Genomic DNA, 14,951 nt, shown 5'->3' on the forward strand with positions numbered 1-14,951 from the left:
ATGCTGAACATTTTTATCGGGACTCACCACGCTTGCAAGCATTGATGACGTGCATGGAAACGCTGTAGCTCCAGTGAATATTTCTGAAGAAAGGTGGGCATATGAGGCTGTAAATCTCAGCATCATGTTTACCTCATTCTATAGCGCGCTTCCGGCGCTAACTTTCAACTAGTCCTTGCGGTTAGGAAACAGAACGGCATCAGCCTCATGACTATAGTGTTAACCACAATTAACAGCACGCACTGATACCCCTAAAGAAGACCCAAGCTATAGATCAGTGTCACTAAATCCCCGAAGCAGCGGAGAACACTGTTCTCATTATACTTCTCTCTCCCGGAATGGGCGGAACAACACTCAAGAATATCACCCGCCGTGCCTCCTCCTGTACAACGGATTGAAGTTAATTTTGTGACCTTTTTGCTTCAAATGGACGACTGCCAACCATTCTTTTCGATTGGAAAACTGCACGAACTAGATAAATGCTAGCTATCTTTCCTCGCACCAGATACGCATACCGAACGTCGAAATTTTGTCTATTCACCTATGGAGATAGAGCATTCAAGAGCGCTTGGTGCGGTATCTTTTCAATGGTATGTACTATGACGGAAATGAAGCACGCGCCGATAGCAAGCACGCTGGCTTAGTTTCTTTTCTGTTGTCTCTTCCTGTCTGTTGATGACTGTTTTTTTTTATTCATTTTTTATTTTTCTTCTATTTTTCTTCATTTCCCGGCATAAACGCTCCAAATCTCGGCCGCGGCGGTCGCTTTAAGATGGAGGCTAAAAGCAAAGCGCCCGTGCACTGCGCTGCGTGAAGGCTATGTAAAGAACCCCAGACGATCGAAATTTTCGGAGCCCTTCACTACGCCCTTGCTCGAGTCCCTTTAGGAAGTAAGCCCTATAAGCCGTAATCCATAAGCACTACATACGAGTAGTCCTGTAAGGCATGTTTTCTACATGGTTAATATCGAGTCCGTTTCGAGCATGTACGGCTTCTTGTCCGTGTACATACTTTGTCTCAAGTATATGTATGTGTCTATTCCAGCTTACCCATGCTTCGGAAAACGGGAGGCTTTACCCCGTTTGTGCAGTTGGCTGGAGTTCCGAGCCTGGACGTCGCATTTGGAGTAAGGAAAGAAACGGTTGCACGTGCACCACATACGTGACGTCACGAGAGCCGCTCAACTCCAGTAGACCCTCTTTCAGAGGTTTCCTTCAGACAAAACTAGTTTAGGTCAAATATCGCACATTTATTTTTTTCTCTTAAGCTGCACTGCAAGCCCGTGAGTGCCCTGTGCATCCATTGAAATGCTGTAAGTACAGGATGACAAGTGTACAGAGGATAGATTTGACGTCAAAGCGCACACAGGCATTTAGTTGAGGAATCAAGGAATGCTTGCGATATTGTTTGCTGCCTGCAGAATGCATCACAATAAAAATCGTATCAATTGTCACCACTCCTGGGTGCTGAATGCCAGGAAAGCGTTCAGTTACCAAGAATCCGCGCGTTTATTTCGTACCATATCTCCCATTTATTTCGATCCGTCTTCGCCGGTTCCCTATACTGACGACTGTAAGCAGAGGCGCCACACCAGAGGTAAATACGATGGCGAATGCACTGCAAAGCGAGCGTCTTTTTACAAAAGTGGCATTTGGTTCCAAATGTGCCAGTAGCTGACTCGCTTGATGTATTCATGCGGTGATCGAATCAAGTCTCCAGTACTGCGGAGACGCATGGCGTCGTGTATCTTGAAAGCTACACTAATCGCGAACGTAATCGTGGCGTTGCGCCTACGTAACTACAACCTGTCCTCGCAGAATAACGCGAGCAGGGGCCTGTTCTTTCCGGCTCTGGGCACCTCGTACGACGTGTTCGAGCTGGCGGACAAGTTCATCGACCCGAACTACCGAATACACAGGATGTGCCGCGAACTACTGATCGCGCTACTGTGGCAGTGGTCCGAGGCCATACTGCTGCCCTACGACTTCAAGGAGCTCAGCGCGCGCCTCAACATGGAGTTCAGCGAAATCAGCACACAACACAAGGAGCTCGTAGAGAGGATCGGCGTCCGCTTCGGTAACCGCCTTCCTACTCATGTACGCTTAAGTAGTCGAATGCAGCACGCCGGAGCTTTGCGCACGTCGGCAAGGACTGAACCGTGCTCGTACCGGAGCTCGTGAAAAATCCGTCGGAAATATTCTTTTCCAAGTTCAAGAAATAATGACATAAAAGGTCACAGGGCAGGTCAGCCACATGCATGCAATCCCTGCTGTCCGTGAGTCGAGACCAGATGCGCTCGAGAACATTGCTTTTTGGTTCTTCCCTTTCACCGCTGCCGCCTCAAACAACACCTAGAAACCCCCCACGGAGTGCGCCACGCGGTGCAGGAAAGGTGGCGAAATGGGAGGAAGGGGGGACGTGTTTTCCTACAATTTGCAACACGATCAGGCTTGTGCGAAACAAGCCAGCGCCACATCCGATGCTTACGGCTTTCCAGTTGATCAATCGGCAACAATGGCCTGGCGCGGCGTTGCGTGGCGCTGCGTGGCGCTCTGCTGACTCAACGGTTGTTGACGAGCCACACGTACAGTGGCGACGAACCTTGACCACGATTTATCGTGGCACGCGTGCGAGGGCTTCAGGGGCACAAGCGTCATTGTTGCACCTTTAGACGGCGCTATGCTGTCTCCTTGCTCGATCAGTAAACTGAACCCCAGCAGAAACTCCAACAGGCCTGCTTCCAGTTGTGAACGCGCATAACAGTTGGTCGCGGTTCTTTCTTTCCTTCCATCCCTATTTTCCTTTCCTTATCTTTTTATTTATTTGTATTTATTTATTTATTAATTTATTGGAGGGAAGCTTAAGTGCAGTTGTACTATTAGTCTGTTTGAACGGTTCAGCAATATCTGCTGTCGTACTCGAGGACTGATTTGCTTTGAAAGGTATTTCGACAACCAACATTTAGCAACATGCGCGAACCAGCTGCTTTGCTAAGCACGGTGTCGACTGACTGACGTCACAGCTATATACCTACAACGAGCGTCATTCGTCTGACGTACTGAAGCCGCATTCCTCGCTGTGTGCATCCACCGGGGCTTACAAAGGCAAAGAGGCAAAAAAGCCAAAAGCTTTAAAAAACAAAGGCAAATCAATCTGAGCTTCCCGGCGCTCATATGTAAGAAACATCTCATCAGTTCGTTTTGAGTGGCGTTAAAAGGTTTTCTCAAGCACATGTGCGATCGTATACAACTCAGCTGCGGCTCGCTTATATCTATAGTGTGAAAATTACTTCGCAACCATTTTTTCCAAAGATTGAAAGCTGTAAAAACGTAGCAAGGAAGCAGCGACTTCTCCTATCATTCTGCCAGCACGCCGTTCGGAACGCGTGCGCCGGCGACCCAGATGCACCGAACATCTGTGCGCCCAAGCCCGCCCTGGATGCATCGACAGCAGTTGTTTCATTTTTTGCTGGAAGCACTATCTGTGTAATATTTCTACGCTCGCGGTGAGCTCTGGCACCGGTGCGGGATGAAAAAAGTCTGCTGGTATATATAAATAGAAGCGTTTCATATAAACACGCGCACACATGTAGGGTTTCGGAGAGCTTTCTGCCTCACGCGCATGCCAACACCGCAAAAACCACTGGAAATAAAGACCACCGAATGACTGCATGAAACTGCTTACTTCAATTAGCTGACACAAAGAACGGTGCTGCAAGCCTCAGTGAGCGTTTAAACTCAACCTCCCAGCTAGCAAGCGATGCTAACGATTCACAGGCAATGTTATAGACTATAAGAAGCTCTAATCCAAAGTTTTAATATGTGCGGTGAAATAATACGCCGTTACTTGACGGAGACCACCAATTTGGATGTCACTCAACGCGCACGAAGCAGGTTTGGGGCAGCTGCGACTTGCCCCCCCCCCCCCCCACCCCCGACCTGCTCCAGTGACAGGTCATTATCACGTTGAACTTGCTGTGCCACCAGCGCTGCATGTACGAGGCCTTTGCACCGTATGTCGCACTTTCTGTGGTCGTTCCTATGTGCAAGTGGCCCTGAGTACTGCCCAAAATGCAAAAGGAGGACATATCGCCCATTTAGTTATTTTTTTTTATTTCTCTCTGGCTCCAAGAGGCGCCGTGCGCAACTAGAAGCGTGAAGCAAGTACTCGAAGATAACAGCCGATTCTTATATGTTTTCATCCCGTGTATCGTTCTTCTTGCAGACAGCCTCAGCCACGCCGTCAAGCTTTTCACGGCGAACCTGAATCACTTCGAAGGAGAGCTCGCAAGAGTCGACCTCAAGAAGTGAGCTCCAAGCATCTATTTCCGTTTCTTTTTGTATTTGTATAAGCTGCGCACCCGATTCATTTCTTTAGCATGTATTTCCGGCATCTTTTATGGGCCGGAGTCAGCGTCCCAAACCCGAGCAGGAAAAGCAACAAACTCAACACCGTAGAAATGCGCAATAGAGATAAACGTCAGTTTCATGCTTTCTTCTGGTCTTGCAGAAACAAATCCACTGATTCGCAATTGACCACGTTTACAGGCAAGACGACCCATTCAGCGATAAAGCGTGAGAAAAAACGAGTGTTTTCAGATCATTGTGCTGCAGGAAAATGCTGCTACCATTTTTTCTTTAAATGACAGGACCGTGTACGGCGAGAAGTAGCACTAAAATTTTATGCCTGTATTATAATAGATAATTTAATATATCATGACGAGGCCCATTTCCAAGCTCTTTTTCGGGAGGACTTCCGGAGACATCCATCCGCAACCACTGAAATAGAATCTTAACGGTTGAAGTTGGACACACCTGCTAATTCCGAAAGGACCCCTCAGGAACAATTGAACTGGACATGTGCGTGCATTTCCTTGCTCGGCACAATGCACGGGGAGCTGAGAGATGGCAAAAGCGGCCTGCTGCGAAAATAGGACCGTCTTCGGCATGCACCTCTGTGCAGCTGCAGAAATTTAAAGCGTAATTCGAGAGTTTTTGTTCGTAATGTATGGCCATGGCCAAGCACGAAATGACTGGACAACACTGTAAAAATTCTCACACTAGCAGGCATCTCACAGGTAAGGGGTAGAATCGAGGACGACTTATTGTTTCCGAGCAACAGTGACAGCAATAGCGATAAATAAAAGCAAAAATATTTGCAATAAAATAGTTTACCCGGAATATAGATTGAAAACTGGGCTGCACAATTCCGCTCTCGCGTAAGGGCCCCGCAAAATTTATAAAAGAGTGCGGCCTTTCGTCGAGTGTATACAGTAGTCGTATTTTAACCTCTGTATTGTAGACATTGTTGGTATGAAGACAATAAATAAAAAGGCACCTACGACTGAGCCCTGTGGAATATCAGATTTAAATATCGGATGACGTCACAATTATTCTCTATAGGATGGCGAGCCCGGTAAGAGGACGTAAGCCTATACGCATGCTTAGAGATGACCGCAATCATTAACAAGGTCCCCAATCTTTTAAAAACTCAAGAAACGGAAAGTGAATGTCAATTGAAGGATGATTATGTGTGGGGCACTAAAGAGTACTGACATATAAGTGCACATATGTGTATCTACATGTCTCCCTGAAATTCTTTAACTGAGCATATCAGAAAATCAAGGTACTCGGAAAGTTGCGTTCCAATTTCGCATTACCGTCTATAATCGTCGGCCAATTTTGTTAATATACTGCTCACCCCTGACTGTTCATTTCTAAAGCAGAATCAGAATTAAGCCCTTGATTACAGTGCCATGCACCTTCCTCTCTCTGATCTTGGAGACCATCCTTTTCATTGGGCTCTGTTCCGCTGCCATCAGAATTAGAGCCCAATTTGAGCTCGATCGCCGCGCAGCACTGGTCCCAATTGGGCAACTGTCCCTAGAACTTCTGACATCATACCGACACCTTAGTTACCCTATTCTCTCAGCATGCTTCTTCTGTAATGGCGAATTCCAGTCGGCAATGAGGAGCAAATTTTCTTGCTCCTCGACCGAAGAGCGATTTTGATGGCTGGGATTGACTCCCACCCTAAGTTATGATGGCACAGTGACACCATGGTTCTAGGCCTCCTCGACATCTTGCACCTTCATAGATTCACAGAGTCCGAAATGTCACCCTGTTCTACAAAAAAAAAAAAAAAGAACAGCGTCGGCGTTGTCAGCGTCGTCAGCGTAGTGAGCTAAAAATCACGAGCAATCTTCCGGCAGTTAGTAGTTGGCAGCTGATATTATAGTGAAAAGAGGATTTATTGTCATGGTCTTACGGCTTACGCTGCCAGTACTTCTGACACAACAGGGGAGAATTACCAGCCGCGGGGTACAGCTGCAGCGCGAGAGATGGACGCCGGAGACAAGCGATGGTTATCGCCGCTGAAAAAGACAAATATGGCGACCGCGATGCCGCGGCGCTGAAGGAAGGCAAAGAAGAAAGCAGCGCAGCATCGCGATCGCCATCGCTTGCCTCCATTGTCCATCTCTCGCGCTGCAGCTGTACCCCGCGGCTGGTAATTCTCCCCTGCTGTGTCATAAGTACTGGCAGCGTTAGCCGTCAGATCAAGCCAATAAATCCTCTTTTCACTTGGTGGAGGTACATCCGAGGTTCCCAGCTCCCCTCTCGCACTAGAGCTTCGCAAGCGAACGCTAACCACCCAAATGACGGAGCCGACCTCATGGCACCCCGTTCCGCCCGTCACCTGCACTAGTACCCCATGTCAACGGGAGCCAGCTACCTTCAGTGGTAGCAACGATGACGACGTCGACAATTGGTTGTCCGCCTAGGAACAGGTGAGCCGTCACAACTGGTACGACAATCGCAAGCTCAACAACATCATCTTTTACTTGAACGATGTAGCCAGTCTGTGGTTTAGAACCACAAGTCAGGCATTACCACCTGGCTTACCTTCAAAACCAAATTTTCTGAGGTCTTCGACCGCTCTGCCATTCGCAAACTCCGCGCGGAACAGTGTCTTCGGTCCCGAACGCAGTTGGCCGATGAGATGTTCACGAAATATATTGAGGACATTGTTGATTTGTGTCGCCGCGTTAACCCGACCATGACCGAAGCCGACAAAATACGCCATGTTCTTGCGGGAATCGATGACGAGGCCTTCAACATGCTCATCGCCAAGGGTCCCACTACGATCAATGAAGTCTACGACCTCTGCCAAAGCTATGACGAGCTGCGCAGAGCGAGTTTTGATTCGCCGCCCGCCTGACGCTTCGCTAGCTGAACTGGCCGCGAAGCGGGACCCGTCTGGCCTCTCCGCACAAATAAGGCTTTTGTACGCGAGGAGGTCTGCGCGCCAACTGTCTCTGTTACCCTCTGTGTCGGAGTCACCAAGTGGCCTTGCTTCGGACCTTCCCCGTGCAATCCGAAGACAAGTCGCAAAAGCCATCCCTAATTCCTGTCTTCAGTCAGGTCCGGCCGTTTCCACACTGCAGTTCACTGCGCCTACAATTCCATCTTCTGGCGTTGCACCGCTGAGTTACGCTCCAGCAGCTGCGCCGGCCCCTGTTCAGTACTGCGTCGCGCATATGCCGAAGTCAATTCAAATCCACCTCCTGCGCCGGCATACGCCTATGCTTTGCCCCCCGTGCGTTCGACACCAATAGATTTTGCTCCTTCTTTGCCTCAGACCTCGTCTCCATGGCGCACTTCAGACAACAGGCCTATTCGCTATGCCTGCGGCATCCCTGGGCACACAGCTCGCTACTGCCGGCGCCGCTTATCTATGCTTTTTGCTGCACAGCCTGCACCACCTTATTTGGCCCACCAGCTCCCAGTACCACCGGGTCTGCCGACAGCGCCCCCTAATCATTCGGACTACCTTCCTCGTCGTTCGCCTTCCCCACGTCGCCGCTCCATTTCGCCAGTGCATCGACGACCCGCTACCGAGCCGGAAAACTAACCGCCGCAGTTCGCGAGGCACGAACTGCGTATTCGACAGAACTTCAAAGTCCTCTTCATCCTGCGAATGTTATTGCTAGCATCGTTGAAGGTGTTCATACTCTTGCGCTCGTCGACCCCGGTGCCGCTGTATCTGTCATCAGCTAAAAACTCAGCCGCTCTCTCCGAAAGGTGACTACGCCTCTCGCGGGACTATCGCTTCATACTGCGTCCGCTCACAGTGTACAGCCGACAGATGTCTGCACTACTCGCGTCGTCATTGCAGGTGCCTGTACCTCGTCGAATTCGTCGTCCTCCCAATGCGTTCTCATGATATCATTCTCGGCTGGGATTTCCTATCCCAGCATCACCACAGTGCTCTTTGTGCCCTCTAACATTGCCTGCCGCCGCCGTCACTTACCGTTGCCGTTTGCCGTTCTGGACATGAACAACGGCGCTAGCATATTCTTGTCGCCAATCCTCTCTAGTCTCTATGTTGGTTCAAGGGGAGTGCCTTTGCCGCATTGGAGCCCGTGGTCCTCCTGTTCGCCTTGGATGATGTTCGCCTTGGATGAGTTGCCGCTGTGGCTCCAACTCGTGTGGCTTTCGATCTTCTGGAGTGGACCTTTTTCACCATTCTGTGGACACCGCCCTAGATCCGCGCCGCCGCGAGCAGCTTCTAGCCCTTTTACACAAATTCTGATCCTCGTTTGACACCCCACAATCTTCCTTGGGCCGTATGACGACCGTTTCCCACCTCATCGACACTGGCGCTCACCCACCTCTTCATAAGCAGCCGTATCGCGTGTTCCCGCAGTCTGGGACACGCGATACGGCTGCTGATGGAGATTGTTCGGCAATAACACGTGTTATTGCCGAAGTCAACGATATGCTGCAACGCGGAGTAATTATAAAATCATTTAGTCCATGGTCATCTCCTGTGGTCCTAGTTAAGAAGGATGGCTCAATATGCTTTTGTGTTGATTATCGCCGCCTCAAGAAAATTACTCGTCGAGATGTCTACCCCCTCCCCCCAATAGACGATGCCCTCGACTGCTTGCAAGGCGCAGAATTCTTTTCCTCCCTGGATTTCGACTTCGCCAGGTCTTCACCTGCCTCACACGTGTCGACCTTGAACTGAACCTCAAGATGTGCCACTTCAGTGCCCGCCAGCTCACAATACTCGGACACGTCGTGTGCAAAGATGGAGCTTTACCTGATCCTGATAAGCTGCGTGCTTTTGCTGACTTCCCGAAACCGACCACTCTGAAACAACTGCGAAGCTTTGCAGGCCTCTGCTCGTACTTCCTCGTTTCGTTCGCAATTTTGCACCGATTGCATCGAGCCCCCCTTACACAGCTCCTGAAAGGCACCCCTAGTCTCTCCTCTTGGACGCCAGTCTGCGGCGATGCATTCGCGACGCTGCGCCATGTTCTTCGTCATTGCAACCCGACTGCCCCTACAGAACTTCACACCGATCCCAGTGGTGTCGGCCTCGGTGCCGTCCTCGCCCAGCGCAAGCCTGGCTACTCCGAATACGTTGTAGTCTACGCAAGCCGTGCTCTTACCAGAGCAGAGTCCAATTAGTCCGTTACCGAAAAGAAGTACTTAGCTACATTGTGGGCTATCACGAAATTCCCCCCTTACTTATACGGCCACTCCTTTGAGGTAATTGCCGATCGTCACGCTCTCTGCTGGCTCGCGCCTCTCAAGGATCCGTCTGGCCTTCTCGGCCGCTGGGCTCTCAGGCTTTAGGAATATGACATCCGTATAGTGTACCGCCCTGGCCGCAAGCACTCTGACGCCGACGCTCTTTCTCGGTCACCGGTGTGCTCGCCTGCATCGTCGTCCCCACCTCAAGCTTCCTTGACAGCCCTCACCATTGAGGATATGCTTTCTGAGCAACGACGGGATCCTTGGGTTTTCTTTTGCTAAATATCCTTAAAACCCCTTCCGTGGCTACGCATCCCCGGGCACTCCGGCGACAAGCCTCTCATTTCACCATTCAGGACGGTCTTCTCTACCGAAGGAACTACAACTCAGACAACCGAAAATGGCTCCTTATCACTCCGCGCCACCTCCGCACTGATGTTTGTGCCCATTATCATACATGACCCGCAAAGCGCTCATGCCGAAGTGCTGAAAACCTATGATTGGATTCGTCAGAGGTATTACTGGCGCGAATGTACAATTGCGTACGTCGCTACATTCGCTCTTGTACCTTTTTGTACCTTTTGTAACTTTTTGCCACCCCCTGGCCCTCTGCACCCTTTACCGTGCCCAGCTCGCCCATGGGAAAATACCTTTATGGTCCTCTACCATGCACTGCTGCTGGTAATCGATAGGTCATCGTCGCCGTCGATTATCTGACCCGTTGCGCGGAGATCACCGCACTTCCAGCGGCCACAGCCCGAGAGCTAGCCCATTTTCTACTGCATCACTTTGTTCTTCGATACGGCGCGCCTCGCGCGCTGCTGAGTGACAATATTCGTGTTTTTATGTATTAAGTCGTCCAAGAGCTCCTGTCCTCTTGCAAATCTATACATCGTACTACAACTGCGTCCCAGCTGCAAACGAATGGTCTCACGGAGCGGTTCAACCGTACGCTTGGGGACATACTCGCAGTGTATGTTACATCTGCCTCAGGGAGCTCCAACTAGGACCAGGTGCTACCATTTGTAACGTTGACGTACAACACTGCCACCCAAGCAACAATTGGTTTTTCGCCCTTCTTCCTCTTATACGGCCGTGAACAGCTGGTACCCTCGACACGACATTCCCATATCATTGTCAGATGTCGTACAGAAGGCCGAGGACTGTCGTTAGCTAGCTCGCACGTTCACTTCAAACACTCAAGTCTACCGCATAGATGAGCATGATAGTGACACGTCTGCTCCGACGTTCCTCGCCGACAGCTTAGTTTGGCTCTGCGTTACTGCCACCAGCATATTTGGAGCCAAGTACAATAATCCTTATCGCGTCTTGGAACGCACATCCCCTGTCAACTACGTCATCGAGCTAGTAACCCTTTCTTCCGACCACCGCCATCGCGGCCTCGAGATTGTCCACGTTAACCGCCTCAAGCCCTACTACAACCCTCTTGTCACCAGGATGGCGACTTCTTCGCGCGGGGGCATTGTAAGGAAGACAAAAACACAGCGCCTCGGCATCGCTTGTCTCCGGCGTCCATCTCTCGCGCTGAAGCTCTACCCCGCGGCTGGTAATTCTCCCCTGCAGTGTCAGAACTACCGAAAAGTACCAATAAATTCGCTTTTCATATAGCACTCACTGGTCGGCAGGCGGTATGATGTCATAAGAGTACGTGACATGGCCGAGTTGGCAGGAGCTGTCATTTCTGGTAGCTCTTTCGAGATGGGGATCGAACCCTCCAAGACACAGCTTGGATCCCTAGTCTCACACGCAATCTCTAGACCATGCAGACGAGTTCTATACGGCATGGTTCAACCGGGGCTTTGTATCTATGTCGGGTGGTGGAACCCCCGATCATATCAGTGGTCTGTCACATCATGTGTGTAATGCGTTACACACATGATGTGTGTAACTTTAGGATACTGCATATGTGTGAGATAAGAGATGCACATTAAGGGATTAATGATTAGGCGAGCGGCAAAGTGCATCCTTTAACGCTCTCGCGTCATAAGTGGGGCTTAAGTGTCCTCCCAAACGTTTTATTCTTCTTTTCCTTCTCTAAGCCCCCTCGAGGTTCGACGATACAATGACAAGATGATGGGCGTGGAGCGCAGCTTTGTTCAAGAAGTGGATAACACCACATCCACGTCAAAACTGAGGTGAGTGCACAGAACTGGAACGTGGCGTGTGGTGGAAGGAGATAATGTATTGTCACGCTCTCAGAACCCAGATAAATGGGAGGTAGTAGTGTGAGCCCGGGTAATGATATAAAAACCCATGGAGTTTTAACGTAGTTAAACCGAGTAGGGCATGCTAAAACACATTGCGCGCAGATGGAAGTTAATATAGGAGACCACGTGTAGTGCATAGTGAGTGTCTTGCAGTTTAACACGCGATCTAGGTGATCGCCAGCGGCGATAGCTATGACGTTCCGTACTCCCTTTCCACTAGAAATTACCAGTTTCGAAGCCGCTCCGCTCCAATGGCTTTGTGTGTGTGTGTGTGTGTGTGTGTGTGTGTGTGTGTGTGTGTGTGTGTGTGTGTGTGTGTGTGTGTGTGTGTGTGTGTGTGTGTGTGTGTGTGTGTGTGTGTGTGTGTGTGTGTGTGTGTGTGTGTGTGTGTGTGTGTGTGTGTGTGTGTGTGTGTGTGTGTGTGTGTGTGTGTGTGTGTGTGTGTGTGTGTGTGTGTGTGTGTGTGTGTGTGTGTGTGTGTGTGTGTGTGTGTGCGTGCGTGCGTGCGTGCGTGCGTGTGTGCGTGTGTGCGTGTGTGCGTGCGTGTGTGCGTGTGCGTGTGCGTGTGCGTGTGTGTGTGTGTGTGTGTGTGTGTGTGCGTGCGTGCGTGTGTGTGTGTGTGTGTGTGTGTGTGCGTGTGTTAGACGATTTTTCTAGGCTCTGAACCTCCGAATTTGTGCTTTTGCACAAATAACGTTTATTCAGCATATATGGAGATATGTTGTGCGAACATGCCAAAGCCATCGGCGGACTTATAGGGCGACGATAAGCAGATGCAGTAATTTGTACAGTTAATTATCGATAAATCATGTCACACTCTACGCCATGACATTGGCAACCACTTCCCTGAATTTAATGCAGTCGGAGCTTGCAGCAATGGCGGCGGGCACGTGGCCCCATTTTTTGTAAGTGCGAGAAACCAGTTACTCACAGATGATAATTAGTGCTGGGTGAGATGGACGATGGCCTAAGAAACATCTGCTCCTGAAAGGGAAAAAAAGGGCAGAAACATTGAAGACTGCTTAGATGTGATAACTCGAAAGCATGAACACGACCGCAGAAGTCTGTTCACATTGCGCTCTACAGCGCCGGCACTCACACGCTGGAATCTCTAAGGACGCACAAATTTCTTCAAAACATCTCACACGTGCCGACACGGCGTTGTGGTTGTAGGGAACGCGCCGCCGTGAGCGGAAGCGCCACGGTCGGCAGAGGACACGGGGAAGACGCCCGACCGCAGACCAATCCAATGTGGACAGTCCGCTCTGCACATCACCACTGACGAGTGAATGCGAGGAGAAACGCACAAGCACGTGCTCAGAGAGTGTCCTTGGCGCGAGCGTAGGACAACGACCTTCGCTCTCGCCACTATTCCCCAAGCGCGCTTGCTTCAAAGGGCCCCATTTCTCCCTTTCCACATGCGACCGCTATATTCGTATTGCTGCCGATGGTACCGTAAAATGGCATGCCGCCGTCTGGTCTTCCAAGCAGTGGGGATGGTAAAGCTTTCACTTTCGTACAGTAATAAATTCGGCGAAATAGGTTTAGGCTGCCACTTTTGCACCGATTCAAGAGCTTTAGAAAGTGATACGTGGCCGGCGTCCAGTACAGAGCAAGCATACGCAAACTCCTCGTGCGACCGCCTCATACAGTAATATAAACAGCTGTCACATATTCCATTACAGTAACGTTTAGTTAGAATGAATACCACTACTTAGCACCACAATTTTTCATTACTAACCAGTACTACCAAATGATAACTTCTAATTATCAAATAGCAAATAATCAAGTCCCTTAATTAGCAACAATGAATATTGTCCATACGGCAATGTTATCGCTTCAATTCTTTAGGATACTTAAGCGTTCCCTAAGGTCGTTGTTTAGTGTCCTTTAGTAGGAAAATATGTCCATATATCCATATCCTACTGCTCCCCCTCCATCAGTCCGCACTTTCAGTACTCCACTTCACCTTTGCTGGCTTGCCAAGGTTTCCAAACAAAAAGTATTCCATGGTCTAGAGCCATTGCGTTATGATTCTGTTTAACATAATATATAGAGTGGGAATGCTTTAAAACGCTTAAATCGTTTTCTTGTAGTGCAGAGAAAGAGAGCTGGCTGACGTACCAATAGACCTATTAACCCTTCCCTGTACCTCAAATCTCTATTTAATTTATGATGTGATCTACGCTGCATGTCTTTGCGCTTGGGAGCTGGGGTCTATGGGTCACGTGAACTCCGCTCTTTCTCCTCCCAAGGAATGTGGTGTTCGGCCAGTCTGACTCCAACCACGAGAGGATGGTGGCTTTCCCGGTCGTCCGAGACAAGCTGGAGCGGCTGAAAATGGCTGAGCCCGACCGGGACGAAGGAAAAGCCGCCGAAGACCTGCGGAGGCACATCTCTCTGGCCGCCTATGCCCTTCTGCAAGCGACCGTCTTCGTCGAGTCGGATGGTCTGATCTGAGCTCCGGCAATAAACGCCGGCTGAGCGGTGCTTTTTTTTTTCTTGAAGATTGCTCTGTCTCGTTCTGCTACACTGTTGTATGATCATGAAGCACCTTTCATCATCATCATCAGCATGACTATACCGCCTCTCCCATATTTCTCCACTTAACCCGGCTCTGTGCTAGCTGCATCCACTTGACCCCTGCGAACTTCTTAACCTCATCCGCCCACCTAACTTTCTGCCGCCCCCTGCTACGCTTTCCTTCCCTTGGAATCCAGTTTGTTACCCTAAGCGACCATCGGTTATCCTCTCTTCGCACTACATGTCCTGCCCATGCCCAATTCTTCTTCTTAATTTCCACTAGTATGTCGATAACCTGAGTTATTTCTCTGACCCACTCTGCACGCTTCTTATCTCTTAATGTTACCCTTACCATTTTTCGTTCCATAGCCCTCTGGGTTGTCCTCAACTTGAGTAGAACTCTCTTGGTTAGCCTCCACGTTTCAGCCCCATAGGTGAGTACAGGCAAGATGCAACTGTTGTATACTTTCCTCTTGAGCGATACCGGTAAGCTGCTAGTCATAATCTGCGAGTGCTTGCCAAATGCGCTCCATCCCAATCTTATTCTTGTTATTTCCTTTTCATGGTCCGGATCTGCGGTTACTACCTGTCCTAAGTAGACATATTCGCCTACTACTTCCAGTATTTCGCTACCTAATGTAAACTGCTGTTCCTTCCC

At 49.8% G+C, this 14,951-nt stretch overlaps 1 protein-coding gene across 1 annotated transcript in view; it reads left to right on the forward strand.

The window, feature by feature from the left end:
* Positions 1–14,230, forward strand: part of LOC146202200 (N-acetylated-alpha-linked acidic dipeptidase 2-like) — a 38,353-nt gene extending 24,123 nt beyond the window's left edge. The window contains exons 14-18 of the mRNA XM_084584244.1: positions 1,045–1,126; positions 1,818–2,076; positions 4,225–4,306; positions 11,603–11,698; positions 14,026–14,230. Coding sequence (XP_084440370.1) covers positions 1,045–1,126; positions 1,818–2,076; positions 4,225–4,306; positions 11,603–11,698; positions 14,026–14,230 — 724 coding nt within the window. The remainder of the gene's footprint in view (positions 1–1,044; positions 1,127–1,817; positions 2,077–4,224; positions 4,307–11,602; positions 11,699–14,025) is intronic.
* Positions 14,231–14,951: the final 721 nt, after the last annotated feature.

The sequence above is a fragment of the Amblyomma maculatum genome, chromosome 1 (genome assembly GCF_055883805.1).
Source record: "Amblyomma maculatum isolate TAMU_Amacu chromosome 1, ASM5588380v1, whole genome shotgun sequence".
NCBI lineage: Eukaryota > Metazoa > Arthropoda > Arachnida > Ixodida > Ixodidae > Amblyomma > Amblyomma maculatum.